The sequence below is a fragment of the Pleurodeles waltl genome, chromosome 6 (genome assembly GCF_031143425.1).
Source record: "Pleurodeles waltl isolate 20211129_DDA chromosome 6, aPleWal1.hap1.20221129, whole genome shotgun sequence".
Taxonomy (NCBI): Eukaryota; Metazoa; Chordata; class Amphibia; order Caudata; family Salamandridae; genus Pleurodeles; species Pleurodeles waltl.
In genome coordinates, this window is record NC_090445.1 from 408832388 (window position 1) to 408858216 (window position 25829).

The window sequence follows — 25829 nt, forward strand, 5'->3', positions numbered from 1 at the left end:
GGAAAACGGCCACTTTGAACACTACCCAAAAAGGCTTGCAACTCCTTCAGGGACTCAACCATTAAACAGTAACGTTTTAGGTACGCAATCAGATGTGAGATGCTCAGTAACTGAAGACTTAGAGCCAAAAGGATATTACCCATTCTGTGTCTATGGTAAAAAAGCTTTCGCACATATGGCCCCTGGTGCTTCTCTGAGACGCAAATTTTGATGATACATTTTGAAAGGCGTATCTTGTTTACAGTAATCATACATTCTACATAAGATAACGCAGAACTACGTAAGGCCACACCCTCTCGGCCTTTAAAAGCAAAATGTTAACTAAGAAACACAGTTTTGTAACTATGTCTTGACATGCATTTCTGATTAGGCACAAAAATCACCAAGTACCTTTCAGACTTTCAGAGTCAAGAATTTTGAAACCCTTTGCGAAAGTCTTCTAAATCAGATTCCATTGACATTTCCACATGATCACAATGGCTACCGGGACTCAGAGGTTTTTGTTGTGTTAATCTTCTGGAAATCAAACGTGTATCTATTTGAGGCATTTCTTGATCTAGCTTTATGGGAAAAAACTGGAATGAGGCTATTGAGTTCACTAATAACATTTACTAATTACTTTTATAATCATTTTATTGGTCAAATATGTCTTATACGTGCCTCCTTATCTGTTTAAGATTACCCCGATTCCCTTGCAGTGGTTTCCGTCATAAATAATCTTCTTACATATTGGACATATGTTGGATGGTACTGAATAGCTGTAAGATTTCTAAATTTAACAATAGGTCTTGCCTATGCAAGAGCTATCGGCTTAGCTAATGTGTTTTATCCATGTTGTACACCAGTACTGCTGCTGTTCAGCATGGATAACATTTAGTGGCGTAGAGGAGAGTGGCATGGAATTATTGTAGAGTGGAATGGCTAAGAGTGGAGTGGCAGAGAGTGTTGTGTATTGGAGTGGCATAGTGTGGAGTCACATAGGGTGGCATACACTGGGGTGGCATAGAGTAGCATGGACTGGTGTTGAGTGCATTGGTGTAGAGTTTTGCAGGGTACAGTGGAATAGAGTGCAGTGGAATGGAGTGCAGAGGCACTGAATTCAGCAGTGTACAGTGCAGTGTCATAGAATGCAGAGGCGAAGATTAAGGTGGTGAATAGTAGAGTGTAGTGGTGCAGAGTGCAGTGGCACAGAATAGAATTGCGCAGAGTGCAGTTGCGTAGAGTTGAGTGATGCAGAGGGTAGTGGCGCAGAGTAGAGTCAGGTGGTGTAGAGTGTAAGTAGAGTTGAGAGGCATAAAGTGCAGTGGTGCAGAGTAGCATCGAGTGGTGCAAAGTACAGTACAGTGCTGTGGAGTGCAGTGGCATAGAGTGCAGTGACATAAAGTGGAGTTGTGCCGAGTAGAGATGCAGAGAGTATAGTGTTGCAGAGTACAGTGTCAAAGTGCAGTGGTATATAGTGGAGTAAAGTGGCATAGAGAGCAGTGGTGTAGAGTACAGTGATGCAAAGTAGAGTGCAGTGGCATAGAGTGCAGTGACAGAGTGCAGTTATGTAAGAGTGCCCTGGCGTAGAGCGCAGTGCTTAATAGTAGAGTGGTGTAGAGTGCACTTGCATACAGTGGAGTGGCGCAGAGTGGAGCAGAGTGCAGTGGCATAGAGTAGATGATTTCAGAGTAGAGTGAAGTGGTGTAGAGTGGAGTGGTGCAGGGAAGAGCGGAGTTGAGTAGTGTGGCATAGAGTGTAATGGCATAAAGTGGTGTAGAGTGTAGTGGTATATAGTGCAGTGGTGCAGAGTAGATTAGAGTGTCATTCAGTGGATTTGCGTAGAACGCAGGGGCATAGAGTTTAATGTTACAGAGTAAAGTGCATTGTCGTACAGCAGTGGTTCCCAACCTTTTGACTCTATGGACCCACACTTTATCATTAACCAAGGGTCCCCCACTGAATTATTATTGAAATCCATGGACCCGCCACTGAGTCATTACTGGAAGCTGGGGACCCCGGCCTAAACACTGTAGATGATTTGAAATGCAAAACAATAAAAATGTAGAGTGCAGTGGCATAAAGTGGAGTGATGCAGAGTAGAGTGGAGTGGTGCAGAGTAGAGTGGAGTGGTGCAGAGTAGAGTAGAGTGGCGTAGTGTGAAGTATTCATTGTGTGGCAGCCCACTTCCATTACAGACAACACATTTCCAATTGAAATGACCATTACATCTGCACAGACATTCAATTTTACTAATAAAACTATACAGTACACAGACGAAAATGTGTGGAAATTGCATCACCTAGTGTAACGATTTGTTATGAAGATATTAAAGTATTTGTTTTAAACACACTTCAGAGATAACAAAAAATGTGCTTCATTTGTGTTCCTAATTCTGAAGTACTTACAAAGTTCATTTAAATGTTGTCATGTGCTAGGAAAAAAACTCTTTCCTACCCTCAGTATCCAGCAAGATTGTCACATAAATCCCCTCACTTTGAAGTCATAGAAAGAATGGTACACAAGCGCCCTCTGAAGGCAGAACCTGACATCTGACCTCCATCTTTGAGTGCACAGCAAATGTGACGAAATAAAGACAAGATTTGCAGGCTTGTTCGCAGAAAGGGAGCACTCGGAAGGATACTGTAAATAAGGTTTGGGCAAGGGAAGGTACAAACTCAAGCTGGTCAGCCTAAAACGAATAAAGCCAGCAAATGGAAAGTGTGAGTTACAAATCACAAAGCAAATGGCAAGCAACCTACAAACGGCCATGATTCCCCAAAAAACATCCTTTTATCTTCTGTAATAGAGCTTAGCTTGCTGGAGGAAGATGGTACATTGAGCACAAACCACTTTTATCTTCGTAAGTGGTCAGGCAAACCTCCCAAATCGCTCAAAACCATATTTCCCTTTCTCACACATGTGTATGAAAAAGGTTAAGACTCACACAACTGTGAAATATTGAGGCTGAGGGACGGTAGAAAACAAGCTTTGCAACCATATTGGCGAATAGCTTTTTGCACCTTGTGACCTCCACATCTTCACATGTTCCAAAAAATGCGGTTTTGGACGTGGGTTCCTGGAAGTGCCCACTTCTATGAGCACTTATTCAATTACCTTACCCAGAATTGTGTTATTTGTGGGGACTGTCATATTACATGTTTAAAGCTGCCTTTCTACCCACCTTTCATGGGCAGTCAAAAGTTTGAATATTTGCATTTGTGTTCTGGCTGAGAAGACCTTATGTAGTACCTTAAATTGCACTAATCTAAAACTAAATCTTACGACCACATCTCAGGGATACATGACGGCTTCATGTCACTCCTCCTCAACAATTCTCCCAAGTCTTTCTCCCATTTCAGTTTCAGCTTGTCTCAAGCGTCAGCTGTTTTACATTGACCAACCTATATTCCATGTAGTCCATGAGTAAATGGCTTTACAGAGGAGAGTAGTCTGGCAGGACTGCAGAAAAGCACTTTACTATTTCTTTTATTTTTGCATTTTTATATAGCACGAACTCGGCCCAAGAGAGTTGGACTGCTTTACATGAGCACCAGTTACACTACACAAGGTTAGATTAATTCTTCTTTTAACCATGAGGAGATTCAGTGACTAGCCCAGAATCACAGGATGTTGCGCCGATGTCGGAACTCGTAGCTGGTTCGCTAGTTTTAAAGTTGGCATCTCTAGCCATAAGGCGACATCTTCTCCCCAGTATTAGGTGCTCAGTTTCTAGTAAGTTAGAATATACAGTCTATGTTGTACAAATTGTTTCAATTGATAACAACTCGGCCCATAATTAGCCCATCTTCTTGCAATTATAAATGCCAAGACTTTGACCAAGAGCATGGCGCAATGCCGCCTTTCAAATGTTTACTTACGGATGGTGTACAAATAGTGTTTCTAAAAAAGTTCACTATTACTGACACTTTGAACGAAAGCTCTTGAGTAAAGCCCCCCAAACGTCACTCAGAAAAAAATATGTAAAAGTGCATATTGTTGAAATAAGTTAAATTCATCTGCTGACTGGAAATTAAAAATTGTAAGGTGCTTTTTTGCTTATGCCCAGTGGTTTTTCATGTAACGCAGTTTCACTGTATGGTCAGGAAATGAGGAGAGTGAACATCTCAACAGTGTTAGATGCTCTCTAGTTTGCAGCACATTCTCACCACAATCATTGTGAAAATCATTACAGAAAGAAAATCAAGGTCTGCAAATACAGCCAGAGTGAATGATAAATCAATCCAAAGCTACCACTACAGGCGTACAGCCCTCATCTGAAAACATTAATTACAACCAGGATGAGGGATCGACTAAACTGTGAACTAGAGGATGCATATTGGAAACTGTTAAAATAATTCTCAATGAGCGCACAAAAGGCAGGATCTACATTTGGGAAGTGTGGATGATTTAGACATGATCCCCACGTGAGTTAAAAAGAAGGGTCAGCTGTTTCCAAATATCTCATAGATTGCACATTTCTAGACTAAAACGAGGCCACGGAGTACAAAGGAACTTGTACCAGCAAAAACGACATTCCAAGGTATGATCAATTTCTGGCCTTCACTCTCATTCTACAGAACGGGCTATGAGGTGAGAGAACCAGGTTTAAAATTTGAGACAGGCACAAACGTCCTGTTAGAGAAGTTATCAGGGACTGAATGTCACGAATGAATACAGAGAACGTCAAAAAAGAAACAGAATTAACTATAGGCATTGACATAAGCATAGACAACCAGTGTTCCTAGGCATGAAATGCTATATGAGTATGGTTAGACTGTAGTTTGTAATAGGCCTAAGTGTCTCACACTAACTCTACAGCGTGTAAATCATGTTCACAAGATACCCATTACAGCCCAGCACAAAGTACGAGGGCTTTCAAGATGAAGGAGCTGGACGTCTTTATTTGAAAAAGGGACTTTGCATGTAGTAAGCGTCGGGAATAAATTGATTTTGACTGAAGTTTGAATTAAAAAAGTTGTTCATCATGGGTCACTCAAGCTGCAAAACATTAGCAGTGCAATGGGCTCCTAGAAATTGCTAAGTGTGTAATGAGCGTCTTGTCCCGAGCAGTACCACAACCCGGTTCAGCTTAACAACTTAAACAAGAAGCAGCTTTGAGCACAATGTACAGACTCAGAATGCTTTTAGGCGCTGAAGTATTCTTGCATATGATTGGCTGTATCACATGCTCAGATATTTATGATTACAATGCACAAGGACTTAAAAAGGCAGAAGAAGCGCACAGACCCTCTTGATGGTTACAAAGAAATCAATGTCCTTACATAAACATAAACTTGGTACCCTCGATAACCAAGTCATCTGAAAATATGTGACATGGAGATCCAACATTAACCACCCTACTCAGTCTAAGGACCGAGGTTCTGGGTTAGTGTTTATACTGATTGTTGGGATCGAGACACAGCCATTCGCATCGCAAGGTCTATGGGTTCCTCTGAATTCCCCCAAACAACATAAGCAAATGAGGCCAACATATTCTGGTGAGTCAGTTTGGGGGACACGGCCCCTATGACCATCACAGGTTCACCAATATTAAGGAATGCACATTGTTCCGGTTTCAAAAGGTGTCAAGAAAAAACAAAGAATCTCAGTTATGGGGATTGGGCAGGTTTTACATTGGTAGGGTTTGTAGATTATTCCTAAAGGGGTACCAGTGGAAAGACCTGTAGTGCTCACTAGAACCCCAACTGCCAGCAACCCTTAGTCTCTCGACAGCCTATTGGATGGGACTATAGTCAATCTCTACTTTGGGTAGGGGCGCACCTTGTTAACACAGTAGTTTTTTTTGCTGGAAGTGCAACATAAAAATGGGTCAGTAGTAGAGTGAAATTTTTTTTTTTTTAAGTACATAAAGTTTTTGGTAATATTTAGATTTAACATCTCCATTCTAAATAGGGTTGCGAAGATAATTTGTTGCAAGACTTACTTTATGTACTTTGTCTAATTACAGGATCTCTTCCCAACCCGCAGCAACTAGTTTTTCGGCTGTACACTCCATTTGGTTGAAGCGTAGTTTGGTTGTATATATAGCACCAGTTACAATTTCAGTAACCTAATCTTTGTCTATAGACTCACATTATACAGTTCTGTATAAACAGTTCAGTAAAATGTAATACATTGAAATTGCCTGTTTTATAACTGTGTAAGATTTTATTGCCAATTAGCTATATTCAACTGCGAAGGTGTACTGATTTTGTTAATGAAACGTTAAAACTAATGCTGCTTTGTAATACATTTATTTACCTTACATAAATACAGGAGTTATTGTCTTTTTGATCTGTGTTTTTCTCTCACACACGCATACTGACACACACACACATAAAAGGTATATGAACCATATTGAAGTTGCTCATCTTCCTCAAGACTGTATTCTAACACACAATATCAGTCTGCATTGTAACTAAACTGTGCAGCCTGGACAACCACACCAAGGTTTCTTGTTGCTGTGTATGGTTTATCATCTTCTGACCATGTACTCTCACATACTATAGGGTGATTACTTCAGCTTTTCTGGGGTCTCCTGCTAAGAAATGCACACTTTGCTAGGACAGTGATAGAACATACGTAGAGTCTAGGAAGGCATGTGGCCTGCAGAGGAAGGACTCTTGCTCTAATAATTAAAGAAGTGTGTAAATACATGAATAGTGTGAAATATATGTACAGTGGAAAGTACTCTAGTTATTGGGTATTGAATACCTGTAAAGGGGGGTCACCTTTGGGGGCTCGGTCTCTGTACGAGAAAGGCACCCCTCTTCTTAGGTGCATGTTCGTTCAAACGTGCTGTCAGTTAGGGGATACTGTTTCCTGGAGGCTCACCTTCTTGGGGGCTTTGGTAACGGTAGCCAGGAAGGCGCGCTGCCCAGACTCCTCCATCTCTTTGGTCTGTTTCTCCTCCTCGACAACGACGGGGACCGACATCCTGGAGCGCAGGGTGGGTGGCGTGGATAGGGATAAAGCAGGGTCCGAAGGCAATAGGCACCTGCGGTTTACTTCCTGCCGGCGGCACGATTCCCTGTCACTAACACGGGCTCCTCCAACTGTCACTGACCCTGACACTGGCTCCGCCCAAACGCAGGCCTCGCCCGCCCCCCAACGCAGACACCGCCCCTCCGCTCACGCAAGCCCCACCTCTCATATATACACCCGCACTGCTGCGGACAGACGTCTCCGACACTCCCGCGGCCTGCTAAGCTCTTTCTAGAGAAGTGGTCCGCCTGTTATCGCAGGACCCGGAAACCTCGAATAAGGCAGACGATTCTGCTGGCCTACACCTTAGCATCAAGGCCTCCCACAAATATAGTAAAAGCTCTTTGAGCCACATGACGGATACTCTGTCTAGTTCAACGAAACTAGCCCCGCCCTCTTGCCTCGGTTCCGCCCTTTGTCCTTGACTTTTTCTCCTGGCCCCGCCTCTGAACATAGTGTAGCCATTTCTTGTCTGGTCCCGCCCCTCCACCACTGGTCCCGCCCCTCCTGTCACTCTCTCCTCTGACTACAGGCTGCGGCACTGGGGACACCTCGTGAACCAACGTCAACCCCTGACATCAGTGCGTGGCGTGGATGCGGGAAAGGAGGGCTGCTTCGAGAAAACAACTAGACTGTTAACCGGGGTGAGAGGTAGGCCGCTAGGACGAGCCGGGCTGGCAGACAAAGCAGTGATTGCACCAGCTCTGTAATGCGGCAGCTTACATTTAAGGCACGCATGTTCTCAACTACTCTGATGTGGCGTGAGGGGACCGGAGAGGCTGCGTATCATTCCGTAGGGTATTAATAACACTGTTTTCAGTGGATCGTCAGTATGATTTAAAGAAACCGTTGAATTGCTATTTTTTTTGCTGTTTTGTATAGCGCGATCGCGACCCGAAGGTATTGGGGCGCTTTTCAATAGCACCGGTTGCGTTACACAAGTACACTCACACACTTTTTTTTGGTAGGCACGGTGAGATTAAGGGATTTGCCCAGAATCACAGGATATTAAACCCATGTGGACACTGGAGCCTGGTCCCCACTTCCAAGGTCGGCAGCTCTGGCCGTTACACCACATCCTCTCCCCTAGAATCTGCTGATTTCCACACGTGTAGGAGTAAGCCAGCTAATTCATAGGAAGAGTTGAGAAAGCGCAGAGCCAGTGTTTTGTTTATGGGGGCAGATGTCTCTTAAGAGCCAGTAGGAGGGTTCCTCCACATGCCACATCAACTCTCTGCTCTCACTATAGAACTTGCTGGAGCATTTCAGGTTTGCTGTAAATAAGGTTGACAGATCTTTTCACCATAGCACGAGGTAAGAGAGATTAATGTAGAGAAGTGCTGCGGGGCCTCACCGCGGTGCTTAAAACGCCTTTGCGGGGCGCCTGGTAAGGAGCATCATACGCATTGGTATTATTATGGCGGACTGACCACGAGGGTAGCCGTCCGTTTATTTTATTAACTCAGAGGCCAAAGCCCTGCCTCCCGAGCCTGGTGGCAACAAAGTATAGGAGAGCCTGAGTGGCTCTCTACAGTTAATATCACAATTAGTCAGTGTTTCATTTACATATGACTAGTTTGGCCACACAAAGAAAATTCAAGTTGGAAATAAAATTAAAAGACGTTAAGTACAAGCTTACACTCAGGTTAATGTAAATAATTCTCAAATCCAAACTATAAAGATACATTATCACCATAGGGTGGCCCAAACGGCAGAAAAGCTTTAGGCAAACTAACATGAAACAAGCTAAACATTCAATAAGTGTCACACAGAACAATAGGAGAAGAATCTGATGCCCTGAAAACAAACTGACCAACTGTCCTAAACATGAAGGCAGTATAAGAATCATTTAAGTTAGCTAGTCAAGTAAGGGAATCCTTAGAAATAACAAGTCACTAATTGACAAGTGCTGGGCTACAAAACATGGGGACAAAAAGTAAAAAAGAAATAAAGGACACAAAAGAATATGGAAAAACAACATCTGGGACAAAATGAAGCTAGGATTGGCAAAAAGTAAGTAAAAAGGGAAGGAAGGTGTCTGCAATTCAAAAGCTTGGCAAGAGTCTTCACGTGAGTCAGAAAAAATCTAAGTTCTCATCGTCAAGCATTGGGAAAGTGCCGGGCAGGGGCAAATCGGTTTGCACCTTTCAAAATCCAAGGGATCTCTTCTACTCAAAGTCCAAATTATCTCTGTTCTGAAGACTAACTGGAACCCGTAAATTAAAGTCCAAAGTGAATGATGATTTGTCCATTAGTAACGCCACATGGATCGAAAGATTTCATTGTCCAATCATAGCACATCATATGACAGGCATCTGCAACATCCAGACAAGCTCCCAAGACTGTCATGGGAAGGCATCCATCTGTACAACTTTTGCAACATGGAAGGCAACAATTCTGTACACCTTTTGCAACAAATAATGACGAGGGTTGGTTTTCACATTGTCTGTTTCTCGGTGTACCATCTTCAGTTACTTTCTCAGGCTCTCTATGAGAAAAACAATAAAACATCCATTCCCAAACTAACATTCTATGGAATGATATCATAAGAAGGAAACATATGAAATCAAGGTGAATCATTTTACTTGAATTAGAATGGCTATACCACATACATTAAACTACTAGTCTACAGTAAAAGCTCCTAAGTGTAGAATTCCAGTGCACCACTTTACAGTTAGCTTGTAAGCAATTCACACAGTATAATGTAAATTCTGTCACATATAGATGAACATTGGGATGTCAAAGGTAACAGCCAAATCTCAGCTGCACCACACTCAACACATTGCCCAATCTTCACCTCAAAATCCATGTCCAATCCTGGCCACCAGAATGATTCTTTCAAACTCTTCCTGCAGCTGTTAATACCTAGATGCCTGTTGTCAACCTGCCCCACACAGCATTCAGCAGAATCAACTTGTCACCTATATACAGGGAGTGCAGAATTATTAGGCAAATGAGTATTTTGACCACATCATCCTCTTTATGCATGTTGTCTTACTCCAAGCTGTATAGGCTCGAAAGCCTACTACCAATTAAGCATATTAGGTGATGTGCATCTCTGTAATGAGAAGGGGTGTGGTCTAATGACATCAACACCCTATATCAGGTGTGCATAATTATTAGGCAACTTCCTTTCCTTTGGCAAAATGGGTCAAAAGAAGGACTTGACAGGCTCAGAAAAGTCAAAAATAGTGAGATATCTTGCAGAGGGATGCAGCACTCTTAAAATTGCAAAGCTTCTGAAGCGTGATCATTGAACAATCAAGCGTTTCATTCAAAATAGTCAACAGGGTCGCAAGAAGCGTGTGGAAAAACCAAGGCGCAAAATAACTGCCCATGAACTGAGAAAAGTCAAGCGTGCAGCTGCCACGATGCCACTTGCCACCAGTTTGGCCATATTTCAGAGCTGCAACATCACTGGAGTGCCCAAAAGCACAAGGTGTGCAATACTCAGAGACATGGCCAAGGTAAGAAAGGCTGAAAGACGACCACCACTGAACAAGACACACAAGCTGAAACGTCAAGACTGGGCCAAGAAATATCTCAAGACTGATTTTTCTAAGGTTTTATGGACTGATGAAATGAGAGTGAGTCTTGATGGGCCAGATGGATGGGCCCGTGGCTGGATTGGTAAAGGGCAGAGAGCTCCAGTCCGACTCAGACGCCAGCAAGGTGGAGGTGGAGTACTGGTTTGGGCTGGTATCATCAAAGATGAGCTTGTAGGGCCTTTTCGGGTTGAGGATGGAGTCAAGCTCAACTCCCAGTCCTACTGCCAGTTCCTGGAAGACACCTTCTTCAAGCAGTGGTACAGGAAGAAGTCTGCATCCTTCAAGAAAAACATGATTTTCATGCAGGACAATGCTCCATCACACGCGTCCAAGTACTCCACAGCGTGGCTGGCAAGAAAGGGTATAAAAGAAGGAAATCTAATGACATGGCCTCCTTGTTCACCTGATCTGAACCACATTGAGAACCTGTGGTCCATCATCAAATGTGAGATTTACAAGGAGGGAAAACAGTACACCTCTCTGAACAGTGTCTGGGAGGCTGTGGTTGCTGCTGCACGCAATGTTGATGGTGAACAGATCAAAACACTGACAGAATCCATGGATGGCAGGCTTTTGAGTGTCCTTGCAAAGAAAGGTGGCTATATTGATCACTGATTTGTTTTTGTTTTGTTTTTGAATGTCAGAAATGTATATTTGTGAATGTTGAGATGTTATATTGGTTTCACTGGTAATAATAAATAATTGAAATGGGTATATATTTTTTTTTGTTAAGTTGCCTAATAATTATGCACAGTAATAGTCACCTGCACACACAGATATCCCCCTAACATAGCTAAAACTAAAAACAAACTAAAAACTACTTCCAAAAATATTCAGCTTTGATATTAATGAGTTTTTTGGGTTCATTGAGAACATGGTTGTTGTTCAATAATAAAATTAATCCTCAAAAATACAACTTGCCTAATAATTCTGCACTCCCTGTACAGTAACACATTTAACACTAAAAGTTTAAAATTCGCCTTAGCAAAATTCAATATTTTCCTAGAGAAGTTCCCCTCCCGAGGCAACCTCAACATGGTATGTGCCCTGACTGCTTTTTAGGTTGCCACCCCCTCTAGCTGTCTAACGCAGTCTTTACTCACTGCCCCTACAACACAACTTTTTACAATCCGGGCCACAAAACATTTCCATTCGTCACAAGTGTCACTCTCTCTGTTTGCCTCAAAATCACCAGCTAACCTCAACATGTAATCTCCTCTTTTGTTGCTACCAGTAGATATTCAATTTAAATTCATACTCTGATAATTTCACACAGAGCCTTAGGGCCTCATTCCGAGTGTTTTGCGCCACACTGCGATGGTGGTCAGGACTGCCACTGTTGTGGCAGTCCAACCGCAACATTAAAACTCCATGATCCAGACGGCCTTTTCATGGTGGTAAGTGCACCATTAAAAGGTTGGCAGAGAACAGGTGCACAACTTAGAGGGGGCAGTGCAGGCCCCCCTTCCCAGCACGGTCACAGTATGCTTTGCAGACAGTGAACATTGTAAGGGTGCTGGTGCACCCCGCGGGCTATAGCATGCGGGCTACATCATTGCGATTTCAAGCCAGAGACAATGCTGTAGCCTGTTTCCCACTAGGCTGGCGGGTGGAAACCGAGGTTTCCGTCCGGAATCCTAGTGGGAAACCTTTAATTACGTCGGCAGGGTGGTCTCCGCGAAAGCGACGACGACCCTGTTGGCAGTTTGGCAGACGGGCTTTCCCATCCGCCAAACTGTCCACCAAACTCTTAATTAGGCCCTTAGTATCCTGGCAGTGGACTTTAACGCCACTCTCCAAGTTGTTGCTAAACATGGGGTCCCTAATCTACTCCCTAGATTAACCTTTCACAAAAACCTAAATATTAAAAAATTAGAATAAACAAATGTGGGAAAAGCACTCCGTAGGCACTAAGAAAACAATCTAAAAGAAATGTTCAAATTTCACATGTATTCCTAAGAAGTTACACAAATAACTAGATACAAGAATGCTGGTTGTGAGCAAGACAATTTTCTTTCTTACTTGTGATGTGAATGACAAACACAGCTAACATATTTCGTCCTAAAGGCAGAGGGTCTTCTTCAAGGCAATACTTGAGTATAAGTCATATCTGAAGTTCGTTGAGTACAGCAGCACCAACGGCCCTTAAATCTAATTGTTGTTCTCACAAAAGATTTTTAATGTTTAACACCCATCCATATTAAAATTTTAGTAGAGTTATAAGTTATTCAGCAGCCCCTGAATTCCATGTTCTTGAGCTGTGCTATGGAGTCATGGTTGCATCATGGTCTCTACTATTGGTAGGCTTCTACCTCTCAGAGATGGTTTTAGTTGACTGCCCTTCAGATTGATTCTCCCTGGTATTAACACATGAACTAAGTACTCTATTTGCTGTACTGCAAAAATACACTCCTCCCTTCTCAGTCTCAAACCACTTTCCCAGAGGATCTTCATTGGTACTCTTACTCTGCCATCATTCTTCTGATCTGTCCTGTTGGACTTTTGCTTATGCAGGGTCATCCCCAGTCTTTTTTCGCCTCCTGCCTCCTATTTTTTTCTGACATGTTGCTGTTGGCTTTTCAACTCTGAGCACTTTACCACTGCTAACCAGTGCTAAAGTGCATATGCTCTCCGGTTTAAATTGTATGTAAGTGGTTTATCCATGATTGGCATATTTGATTTACTAGTAAGTCCCTAGTAAGGTGCACTAGAGGTGCCAGGGCCTGTAAATCAAATGCTACTAGTGGGCCTGCAGCACTGGTTGTGCCACCCACATAAGTAGCTCTGTAATCATGTCTCAGACCTGCCACTGCAGTGTCTGTAGGTGTAATTTTACACTGTAAATTCGACTTGGCAAGTGTACCCACTTGCCAGGTCTAAACCTTCCCTTTCCTTACATGTAAGGCACCCCTAAGGTAGGCCCTAGGTAGCCCCAAGGGCAGGGTGCAGTGGATGGATAAGGTAGGACATATAGTAATGTGGTTTATATGTCCTACCAGTGAAATACTGCCAATTTCGTTTTCACTGTTGCAAGGTCTGTCTCTCTCATAGGATAATATGGGGGCTACCTTTAAATATGATTAAAGTGTAGATTCCCCTAGAGAGTAGATGGACATGTGGAGTTTGGGATCCCTGAACTCACAATTTAAAAATACATCTTTTAGTAAAGTTGATTTTAAGATTGTGCGTGTGGAAATGCCACTTTTAGAAAGTGAGCAGTTTCTTGCTTAAACCATTCTGTGACTCTGCCTTGTTTGTGGATTCCCTGTCTGGGTCAGTTTGACAGTTGGGTTGTTTTTCACCTCACACCAGACAGTGACACAAAGGGAGCTGGGGTGTGATCTGCATTTCCTGATTAGCTATCTCTGCTAGGAGGGAGGGGTGGAGTGGTCACTCTCATCTGAAAGGACTGTGCCTGCCTCTGACAATGCTGTCTCCAGCCCCCTGGTGTGTGTCTGAGGCCTTGCCTGGGCAAGGCAGGATTTCACAAGAAGGTGTGAGTCCCCTTTGAAGAAAGGTGACTTCAAAGACTAAAATGGGTATAAAGAGGGCACCCAAACTTACAAACTTGAGAAACACTTCTGGAACCAAGAGGAACCTCTGCCTGGAGAAGAGCTGATAGCTGAGGAAAACGTGCTGCCCTGCCTGTGACTGTGCTTTGTGGAGCTTTCCTGCAGTGCTGCTTCTGCCAGAGTAAGAGGGCAAAGACTGGACTTTGTGTGCCTTCCATCTTGAAGAAGAAATCTCCAAGGGCTTGATGTAGAGCTTGCCTCCTGTTGTTGAAGTCTCAGGGATAGCAAAGACTTCTTCCTGCCAGCACCTGGAGTCTCTGGAGAGACCCCTACTCTGCTCTGTGGTGCCCTTCCAGTTCCTGGGACCCTGAAAGGAGAGGCTGGCAGCCTAAGGACAAAAATACACGCACCGAGCGCCGTGCGGAGAAAAGATCGACGCGAATCCGCTCGCGGCTGAGAAAACGACGCGACGCCGGTTCCGCAGCTGAGGAACGACGCCGCAGGAAACGCGACCGAAAAACCGACGCCCGGAGCAGGAGAAACGACGCGCAGCATCGCTGACGGAGGCTGAGAGATCGCACCCTGCGCCGCGGGACTTTCGGATCGTCGTGTGGCTGGCTTTTTCAACACGCACCGCCGTGCCGAGTTGTTTTCGACGCACACAGCCGTGCAGGGTTACTTTCGACGCACACCGCCCGTGCGGGGTTATTTTTGACGCAAACCAGGTACATTTTCACGCTAGCAGCGCTAGTGTGGTGTTACAACTACCTAAAGACTCTTTTTATTTTAAACCTTTAAAAAATCATAACTTGACTTGTGTATGTTGGATTTTTTTTTTGTCGTTTTGGTCTTGTTTTGTCTAGATAAATATTTCCTATTTTTCTAAACTGGTGTTGTGTCATTTTGTAGTGTTTTCATTAAGTTACTGTGTGTGTTGGTACAAATACTTTACGCCCAGCACTCTGAGGTTAAGCCTACTGCTCTGCCAAGCTACCAAGGGGGTAAGCAGGGGTTAGCTGAGGGTGATTCTCTTTTATCCTAACTAGAGTGAGGGTCCTTGCTTGAACAGGGGGTAACCTGACTGTCAACCAGAGACCCCATTTCTAACATTGGTGACCAGCGGTCGGGATTGGACTTGTATTTGTACTTGACATACAGTAATTAAGTGTACACTACTGTTTTGATCTCAGACCACTACGTGACCACATACTACTTGTTTGGTGATCTTTTGATTTTTCTCTTAAGGACTCTTTTTATTCTACTTCCATGATTTTGCTGATCCCTTGCCTGATTCTTTTTACTTCATTGGGAAATTATTTTTTTCTGCCTTTTGGAACTTTGCACTTGTGACCATCATGTCTCAATCTGGAGATGCAACAGCTGGAGCTGTGTTTGAAATGGAGAAACTGAAGGAGTACTCAGTTGCTCAATTGAAACAGTTCCTTAAAGATCTTGACTGTCCCACTGAGAGCTCCACCAGGGAGGGGGAGCTGCAACAGGCACAGAGGGCTTGGGTGACAATCAAGAAGGCTGGAGGGCACACAGAGGAGGAGAATATGGGTGGGGAAGTGCAGAGGATACACAGTGGTGTAGTGGAGGAACCTGTTACGCCTGGGGGGAGGGTCCCCAGGAGGGATGGCAGGGTGTCACCCAAGGGTCTGACTCCTGAAGAGTTACAGGACAGACAGGCAGAGAGGGAGTACCAATGGGAGCTGAAAAAGCTCGATTGGGAGTTGGAAGAAAGGAGGAGGAACTTAGAGATTAAAAAAATGATTTATGCTTACGAGCTTAAATTGAAAGAGCTGGAAGTCATGAGGGCTGAGTCCAGCTGGAATGGTGGCAGCAACAATTGTATATCCAGTGATGCTGCAGAAGTGCACATGCCCAGAGAGGTGGTGCCCTACTTGAAGGAGGGAGTTAACACACGCCAGGAGGTTCAGGGGTATGAGGTAGCTCCAGTGATGCACAGGGTCCCTGAGGTGGATTGGGGAACTGGCATGGGGAGTCATATTCCTACTGGTGGGAGGGACACTCTACTGACTCTAGGTGAGAGTGACAGGGAGAGGGGTTCCCCCCAGGTAGAAGTCCTGGTTATGGAGTGTGAAGACATCCCAGAAGAGTGTGGGTTGAGTGTCAGGGACAGTCAGGTACTGTCTCACCAGTCTCAGGAGGGTGATGTGGGGTGCTTTGTCAAAGCAGAGTCACTGGATGGTTGGGTGAAGGGTACTTTGGTTAATTCATGTGAGGGGCTGAGTGATGTAATTGCTGGAGAGCATATGTCTAGTCCTTATTTTCCAGAGCTATGCCAACACCAGGTGGAGTGTGAGTTCTCTGACCCCAGGGAGCTTACAATGGAGGCAGACTTCTGGGTGAGTACCAGAGAGTCTGAAGAAGCATTTGGGGGTGCTCCTGAGAGGAGTGGTCTAGGTAGTTCCCAACCAGGTGAGGTAGGGAAGGATTGTAGTGTCCCAGGTAGGTCCCAGTGTAGTGGGATGGGTGAGGGACCCCATGTCCAGTCTCAGAGGAGAGGGAATGGGGATGGGTTGAGGCCCAAGGTGCCCGAGATCCGGTCCCAGGTCCTGGAGGGTTCCCTGCGGGAACACCAGGAGGGGAGCCTAGCCTGTACCATAGGGCCATCTGTTGAGGGAGACCCCACAGTGTCAGGAGAACTTGGGGGGGCGGCTGTAGCCAGCGTCCCACCAGTTCTGGTGTCTGGCAGTACCACTCCTAGTGAGGGGATGCAGAAGTCCAGACAGAGGGTTGAGAGGGGGTTGCGGACCCCAGTGGAGAACCTGGAGGGTCAGGGGTCAGCTCTGAGAGCAGAGCCCCCCATGAATGACCTTGGTGAGACCATTTCTGGGCTGGGGGGAATCCAGACTCTGTCAGATGGGCAGAGGTCAGGGGACCTGCGCCAGCCAGACTCTTGTGTGGCCCTTCGGGACAGTGTGTCCCTTGAGGGGGGTAAGTGTGCCCCCCTGGAAGTCCTGGTGTGCCAGGCAGTGGTTCAACCGCAGGGTGGTGACCCTAGGTTGGATGACCAGGTTCAGAGGGTAAACTCTGACCTGGTAGGGGGTAGGTATGCCCCCCAGGAAGTCATGGTTTGCCAGGCAGTGATCCAGTCTGTGGGTACAGACCCTGGATTGGGAGGCCAGGTTAAGGGTGTCCCCCCTGACCTGGAGGAAGGGGCCACTGCTAACAGTGCCCCTACCATGTTGTCTTCTGGGGGGGGCCACTCCTAGTTGGGTGGTTCAGGACCCCAGAAGAGAGGGCAGGGGGAGGGAAGCCTCACCCCTGGCCCTGGTCCAACCTGAAGGTACAGACCCCAGGTTGGAGGATCAGTTGCAGGTTAACATCCCTGCACTGGTGGAAGAATTGTGCAGGACTGCTTCTACAAGCACCCTGACAGTTTTTGACTCTGGGGGTGCCGCTTCTGCAGGGAGGTTACAGAGCCCCAGAGGGGAGGACCAGGGTCAGGTTGTCATCCCTGACCTGGTGGAAGAGAGAGTGGTCAAAGGGTGCCAGGCACCTGGGGCTACCACCCCCCACTCTCCACAGTCACAGTGGTTAGAGAGGCCTGAGGTCGGGCTCTCATCCCTGACAGTTGTCTGGGGCCACTGTGGCTTGCTGTCCTGGTGGACAGGGTTGCCCCTGGGGGGGGGAGGACGAGAGTCACACCCCGGGGGTGGAGTGGGCAACACCACTGTGTTGGCCCTGGTGGTACTATCTGCCCATTGCAATACATCTGTGAGCAAAGTAAAGTTAGGTGTTGCACAGATGGTGTCTGTAGATGTGGAGAAGGGTTCCCCATGGGTTAGCTTAGTGGGCCCTGAGAGTATGGACAGAGGGATCCAACTGGAGTCAGGAAGGCGTAGAACTGGAACATGCCCCTGCTGTTGTGGGCCTGGGTCCCTGTTCTATCGCCCCAATCAGGGAAGTACATCAAGGTATTGATTGTTCTCCCCTGGCTTTAGGCTGGTAGGGGGTCGTGTTGGACTTTTGCTTATGCAGGGTCATCCCCAGTCTTTTTTCGCCTCCTGCCTCCTATTTTTTTCTGACATGTTGCTGTTGGCTTTTCAACTCTGAGCACTTTACCACTGCTAACCAGTGCTAAAGTGCATATGCTCTCCGGTTTAAATTGTATGTAAGTGGTTTATCCATGATTGGCATATTTGATTTACTAGTAAGTCCCTAGTAAGGTGCACTAGAGGTGCCAGGGCCTGTAAATCAAATGCTACTAGTGGGCCTGCAGCACTGGTTGTGCCACCCACATAAGTAGCTCTGTAATCATGTCTCAGACCTGCCACTGCAGTGTCTGTAGGTGTAATTTTACACTGTAAATTCGACTTGGCAAGTGTACCCACTTGCCAGGTCTAAACCTTCCCTTTCCTTACATGTAAGGCACCCCTAAGGTAGGCCCTAGGTAGCCCCAAGGGCAGGGTGCAGTGGATGGATAAGGTAGGACATATAGTAATGTGGTTTATATGTCCTACCAGTGAAATACTGCCAATTTCGTTTTCACTGTTGCAAGGTCTGTCTCTCTCATAGGATAATATGGGGGCTACCTTTAAATATGATTAAAGTGTAGATTCCCCTAGAGAGTAGATGGACATGTGGAGTTTGGGATCCCTGAACTCACAATTTAAAAATACATCTTTTAGTAAAGTTGATTTTAAGATTGTGCGTGTGGAAATGCCACTTTTAGAAAGTGAGCAGTTTCTTGCTTAAACCATTCTGTGACTCTGCCTTGTTTGTGGATTCCCTGTCTGGGTCAGTTTGACAGTTGGGTTGTTTTTCACCTCACACCAGACAGTGACACAAAGGGAGCTGGGGTGTGATCTGCATTTCCTGATTAGCTATCTCTGCTAGGAGGGAGGGGTGGAGTGGTCACTCTCATCTGAAAGGACTGTGCCTGCCTCTGACAATGCTGTCTCCAGCCCCCTGGTGTGTGTCTGAGGCCTTGCCTGGGCAAGGCAGGATTTCACAAGAAGGTGTGAGTCCCCTTTGAAGAAAGGTGACTTCAAAGACTAAAATGGGTATAAAGAGGGCACCCAAACTTACAAACTTGAGAAACACTTCTGGAACCAAGAGGAACCTCTGCCTGGAGAAGAGCTGATAGCTGAGGAAAACGTGCTGCCCTGCCTGTGACTGTGCTTTGTGGAGCTTTCCTGCAGTGCTGCTTCTGCCAGAGTAAGAGGGCAAAGACTGGACTTTGTGTGCCTTCCATCTTGAAGAAGAAATCTCCAAGGGCTTGATGTAGAGCTTGCCTCCTGTTGTTGAAGTCTCAGGGATAGCAAAGACTTCTTCCTGCCAGCACCTGGAGTCTCTGGAGAGACCCCTACTCTGCTCTGTGGTGCCCTTCCAGTTCCTGGGACCCTGAAAGGAGAGGCTGGCAGCCTAAGGACAAAAATACACGCACCGAGCGCCGTGCGGAGAAAAGATCGACGCGAATCCGCTCGCGGCTGAGAAAACGACGCGACGCCGGTTCCGCAGCTGAGGAACGACGCCGCAGGAAACGCGACCGAAAAACCGACGCCCGGAGCAGGAGAAACGACGCGCAGCATCGCTGACGGAGGCTGAGAGATCGCACCCTGCGCCGCGGGACTTTCGGATCGTCGTGTGGCTGGCTTTTTCAACACGCACCGCCGTGCCGAGTTGTTTTCGACGCACACAGCCGTGCAGGGTTACTTTCGACGCACACCGCCCGTGCGGGGTTATTTTTGACGCAAACCAGGTACATTTTCACGCTAGCAGCGCTAGTGTGGTGTTACAACTACCTAAAGACTCTTTTTATTTTAAACCTTTAAAAAATCATAACTTGACTTGTGTATGTTGGATTTTTTTTTTGTCGTTTTGGTCTTGTTTTGTCTAGATAAATATTTCCTATTTTTCTAAACTGGTGTTGTGTCATTTTGTAGTGTTTTCATTAAGTTACTGTGTGTGTTGGTACAAATACTTTACGCCCAGCACTCTGAGGTTAAGCCTACTGCTCTGCCAAGCTACCAAGGGGGTAAGCAGGGGTTAGCTGAGGGTGATTCTCTTTTATCCTAACTAGAGTGAGGGTCCTTGCTTGAACAGGGGGTAACCTGACTGTCAACCAGAGACCCCATTTCTAACATTGGTGACCAGCGGTCGGGATTGGACTTGTATTTGTACTTGACATACAGTAATTAAGTGTACACTACTGTTTTGATCTCAGACCACTACGTGACCACATACTACTTGTTTGGTGATCTTTTGATTTTTCTCTTAAGGACTCTTTTTATTCTACTTCCATGATTTTGCTGATCCCTTGACTGATTCTTTTTACTTCATTGGGAAATTATTTTTTTCTGCCTTTTGGAACTTTGCACTTGTGACCATCATGTCTCAATCTGGAGATGCAACAGCTGGAGCTGTGTTTGAAATGGAGAAACTGAAGGAGTACTCAGTTGCTCAATTGAAACAGTTCCTTAAAGATCTTGACTGTCCCACTGAGAGCTCCACCAGGGAGGGGGAGCTGCAACAGGCACAGAGGGCTTGGGTGACAATCAAGAAGGCTGGAGGGCACACAGAGGAGGAGAATATGGGTGGGGAAGTGCAGAGGATACACAGTGGTGTAGTGGAGGAACCTGTTACGCCTGGGGGGAGGGTCCCCAGGAGGGATGGCAGGGTGTCACCCAAGGGTCTGACTCCTGAAGAGTTACAGGACAGACAGGCAGAGAGGGAGTACCAATGGGAGCTGAAAAAGCTCGATTGGGAGTTGGAAGAAAGGAGGAGGAACTTAGAGATTAAAAAAATGATTTATGCTTACGAGCTTAAATTGAAAGAGCTGGAAGTCATGAGGGCTGAGTCCAGCTGGAATGGTGGCAGCAACAATTGTATATCCAGTGATGCTGCAGAAGTGCACATGCCCAGAGAGGTGGTGCCCTACTTGAAGGAGGGAGTTAACACACGCCAGGAGGTTCAGGGGTATGAGGTAGCTCCAGTGATGCACAGGGTCCCTGAGGTGGATTGGGGAACTGGCATGGGGAGTCATATTCCTACTGGTGGGAGGGACACTCTACTGACTCTAGGTGAGAGTGACAGGGAGAGGGGTTCCCCCCAGGTAGAAGTCCTGGTTATGGAGTGTGAAGACATCCCAGAAGAGTGTGGGTTGAGTGTCAGGGACAGTCAGGTACTGTCTCACCAGTCTCAGGAGGGTGATGTGGGGTGCTTTGTCAAAGCAGAGTCACTGGATGGTTGGGTGAAGGGTACTTTGGTTAATTCATGTGAGGGGCTGAGTGATGTAATTGCTGGAGAGCATATGTCTAGTCCTTATTTTCCAGAGCTATGCCAACACCAGGTGGAGTGTGAGTTCTCTGACCCCAGGGAGCTTACAATGGAGGCAGACTTCTGGGTGAGTACCAGAGAGTCTGAAGAAGCATTTGGGGGTGCTCCTGAGAGGAGTGGTCTAGGTAGTTCCCAACCAGGTGAGGTAGGGAAGGATTGTAGTGTCCCAGGTAGGTCCCAGTGTAGTGGGATGGGTGAGGGACCCCATGTCCAGTCTCAGAGGAGAGGGAATGGGGATGGGTTGAGGCCCAAGGTGCCCGAGATCCGGTCCCAGGTCCTGGAGGGTTCCCTGCGGGAACACCAGGAGGGGAGCCTAGCCTGTACCATAGGGCCATCTGTTGAGGGAGACCCCACAGTGTCAGGAGAACTTGGGGGGGCGGCTGTAGCCAGCGTCCCACCAGTTCTGGTGTCTGGCAGTACCACTCCTAGTGAGGGGATGCAGAAGTCCAGACAGAGGGTTGAGAGGGGGTTGCGGACCCCAGTGGAGAACCTGGAGGGTCAGGGGTCAGCTCTGAGAGCAGAGCCCCCCATGAATGACCTTGGTGAGACCATTTCTGGGCTGGGGGGAATCCAGACTCTGTCAGATGGGCAGAGGTCAGGGGACCTGCGCCAGCCAGACTCTTGTGTGGCCCTTCGGGACAGTGTGTCCCTTGAGGGGGGTAAGTGTGCCCCCCTGGAAGTCCTGGTGTGCCAGGCAGTGGTTCAACCGCAGGGTGGTGACCCTAGGTTGGATGACCAGGTTCAGAGGGTAAACTCTGACCTGGTAGGGGGTAGGTATGCCCCCCAGGAAGTCATGGTTTGCCAGGCAGTGATCCAGTCTGTGGGTACAGACCCTGGATTGGGAGGCCAGGTTAAGGGTGTCCCCCCTGACCTGGAGGAAGGGGCCACTGCTAACAGTGCCCCTACCATGTTGTCTTCTGGGGGGGGCCACTCCTAGTTGGGTGGTTCAGGACCCCAGAAGAGAGGGCAGGGGGAGGGAAGCCTCACCCCTGGCCCTGGTCCAACCTGAAGGTACAGACCCCAGGTTGGAGGATCAGTTGCAGGTTAACATCCCTGCACTGGTGGAAGAATTGTGCAGGACTGCTTCTACAAGCACCCTGACAGTTTTTGACTCTGGGGGTGCCGCTTCTGCAGGGAGGTTACAGAGCCCCAGAGGGGAGGACCAGGGTCAGGTTGTCATCCCTGACCTGGTGGAAGAGAGAGTGGTCAAAGGGTGCCAGGCACCTGGGGCTACCACCCCCCACTCTCCACAGTCACAGTGGTTAGAGAGGCCTGAGGTCGGGCTCTCATCCCTGACAGTTGTCTGGGGCCACTGTGGCTTGCTGTCCTGGTGGACAGGGTTGCCCCTGGGGGGGGGAGGACGAGAGTCACACCCCGGGGGTGGAGTGGGCAACACCACTGTGTTGGCCCTGGTGGTACTATCTGCCCATTGCAATACATCTGTGAGCAAAGTAAAGTTAGGTGTTGCACAGATGGTGTCTGTAGATGTGGAGAAGGGTTCCCCATGGGTTAGCTTAGTGGGCCCTGAGAGTATGGACAGAGGGATCCAACTGGAGTCAGGAAGGCGTAGAACTGGAACATGCCCCTGCTGTTGTGGGCCTGGGTCCCTGTTCTATCGCCCCAATCAGGGAAGTACATCAAGGTATTGATTGTTCTCCCCTGGCTTTAGGCTGGTAGGGGGTCGTGTTGGACTTTTGCTTATGCAGGGTCATCCCCAGTCTTTTTTCGCCTCCTGCCTCCTATTTTTTTCTGACATGTTGCTGTTGGCTTTTCAACTCTGAGCACTTTACCACTGCTAACCAGTGCTAAAGTGCATATGCTCTCCGGTTTAAATTGTATGTAAGTGGTTTATCCATGATTGGCATATTTGATTTACTAGTAAGTCCCTAGTAAGGTGCACTAGAGGTGCCAGGGCCTGTAAATCAAATGCTACTAGTGGGCCTGCAGCACTGGTTGTGCCACCCACATAAGTAGCTCTGTAATCATGTCTCAGACCTGCCACTGCAGTGTCTGTAGGTGTAATTTTACACTGTAAATTCGACTTGGCAAGTGTACCCACTTGCCAGGTCTAAACCTTCCCTTTCCTTACATGTAAGGCACCCCTAAGGTAGGCCCTAGGTAGCCCCAAGGGCAGGGTGCAGTGGATGGATAAGGTAGGACATATAGTAATGTGGTTTATATGTCCTACCAGTGAAATACTGCCAATTTCGTTTTCACTGTTGCAAGGTCTGTCTCTCTCATAGGATAATATGGGGGCTACCTTTAAATATGATTAAAGTGTAGATTCCCCTAGAGAGCAGATGGACATGTGGAGTTTGGGATCCCTGAACTCACAATTTAAAAATACATCTTTTAGTAAAGTTGATTTTAAGATTGTGCGTGTGGAAATGCCACTTTTAGAAAGTGAGCAGTTTCTTGCTTAAACCATTCTGTGACTCTGCCTTGTTTGTGGATTCCCTGTCTGGGTCAGTTTGACAGTTGGGTTGTTTTTCACCTCACACCAGACAGTGACACAAAGGGAGCTGGGGTGTGATCTGCATTTCCTGATTAGCTATCTCTGCTAGGAGGGAGGGGTGGAGTGGTCACTCTCATCTGAAAGGACTGTGCCTGCCTCTGACAATGCTGTCTCCAGCCCCCTGGTGTGTGTCTGAGGCCTTGCCTGGGCAAGGCAGGATTTCACAAGAAGGTGTGAGTCCCCTTTGAAGAAAGGTGACTTCAAAGACTAAAATGGGTATAAAGAGGGCACCCAAACTTACAAACTTGAGAAACACTTCTGGAACCAAGAGGAACCTCTGCCTGGAGAAGAGCTGATAGCTGAGGAAAACGTGCTGCCCTGCCTGTGACTGTGCTTTGTGGAGCTTTCCTGCAGTGCTGCTTCTGCCAGAGTAAGAGGGCAAAGACTGGACTTTGTGTGCCTTCCATCTTGAAGAAGAAATCTCCAAGGGCTTGATGTAGAGCTTGCCTCCTGTTGTTGAAGTCTCAGGGATAGCAAAGACTTCTTCCTGCCAGCACCTGGAGTCTCTGGAGAGACCCCTACTCTGCTCTGTGGTGCCCTTCCAGTTCCTGGGACCCTGAAAGGAGAGGCTGGCAGCCTAAGGACAAAAATACACGCACCGAGCGCCGTGCGGAGAAAAGATCGACGCGAATCCGCTCGCGGCTGAGAAAACGACGCGACGCCGGTTCCGCAGCTGAGGAACGACGCCGCAGGAAACGCGACCGAAAAACCGACGCCCGGAGCAGGAGAAACGACGCGCAGCATCGCTGACGGAGGCTGAGAGATCGCACCCTGCGCCGCGGGACTTTCGGATCGTCGTGTGGCTGGCTTTTTCAACACGCACCGCCGTGCCGAGTTGTTTTCGACGCACACAGCCGTGCAGGGTTACTTTCGACGCACACCGCCCGTGCGGGGTTATTTTTGACGCAAACCAGGTACATTTTCACGCTAGCAGCGCTAGTGTGGTGTTACAACTACCTAAAGACTCTTTTTATTTTAAACCTTTAAAAAATCATAACTTGACTTGTGTATGTTGGATTTTTTTTTTGTCGTTTTGGTCTTGTTTTGTCTAGATAAATATTTCCTATTTTTCTAAACTGGTGTTGTGTCATTTTGTAGTGTTTTCATTAAGTTACTGTGTGTGTTGGTACAAATACTTTACGCCCAGCACTCTGAGGTTAAGCCTACTGCTCTGCCAAGCTACCAAGGGGGTAAGCAGGGGTTAGCTGAGGGTGATTCTCTTTTATCCTAACTAGAGTGAGGGTCCTTGCTTGAACAGGGGGTAACCTGACTGTCAACCAGAGACCCCATTTCTAACATGTCCGTACTATAGATCAGCATGACAATTTACAGAGCTGAAAAACTCCATCAGGCATTACAAAAGCTGTTTGGTTAAAGGACTTCTGTTCTAGAGCCACCTAATTATATGCTGGCCGCAAGCTAAATTTTGAAAAAAACATTTGCTCCTTTCACCATTGTTAACATGTACTCTGTCCTAGGCAATTAATGCCTGTTAACCTATATTTTCTTATTCAGGCTTCTCGTGTCCATGCAAACATGAAATTTGATTTTGCCTCTCTTCTTCGTTATTACTACGGGCAAAATCCTTAAAGAGGATTCTACAGACCCAATTAGATTTTCCATGCATGTTTCATGAAGATACAGTGACAAATCCTACCTTTTGTTTAACGGTACTGGCCTAAGCTTGTGCCTAGCTGGCACTGCCCCTTCTTTTGATTTAACTATGTGTTCAAATCCCTTACATTTTTTCAGTTTCTTACTGAACGCATCTTTGAATTCACACATGAAGTTCTCTGTTACATAACCCTTTTTACAATGACCATGGAATCTTTCTCTCTCTCTCTTTCTCTCTCTCTCACTCTTTCTCTCTTTCTCTCTCTAACTGTGCCTTGTTCCCACACTCACTATCTCCTATGTTATTGGCACCGCTTTTACTGGCCTTAGCACCATGTCTTTCTATTCTTTGAGGCAAAAGCCACA

The 25829-nt window shown here is 46.7% G+C and overlaps 1 protein-coding gene and 1 long non-coding RNA gene across 3 annotated transcripts in view; one reads left to right on the forward strand and one right to left on the reverse strand.

The window, feature by feature from the left end:
- Nucleotides 1-7066, reverse strand: part of AHCYL1 (adenosylhomocysteinase like 1) — a 266946-nt gene extending 259880 nt beyond the window's left edge. Inside the window, exon 1 of one of the 2 annotated variants that reach the window (XM_069238342.1) lies at nucleotides 6817-7066. In XM_069238342.1, coding sequence (XP_069094443.1) covers nucleotides 6817-6918 — 102 coding nt within the window. In that variant the 5' untranslated portion in view covers nucleotides 6919-7066. The remainder of the gene's footprint in view (nucleotides 1-6816) is intronic. The other variant, XM_069238340.1, reaches the window with a different exon arrangement.
- A 491-nt stretch (nucleotides 7067-7557) lies between these two features.
- Nucleotides 7558-25829, forward strand: part of LOC138301943 (uncharacterized) — a 34512-nt gene continuing 16240 nt past the window's right edge. The window contains exon 1 of the long non-coding RNA XR_011205179.1: nucleotides 7558-7617. This is a non-coding gene — a long non-coding RNA (uncharacterized lncRNA). The remainder of the gene's footprint in view (nucleotides 7618-25829) is intronic.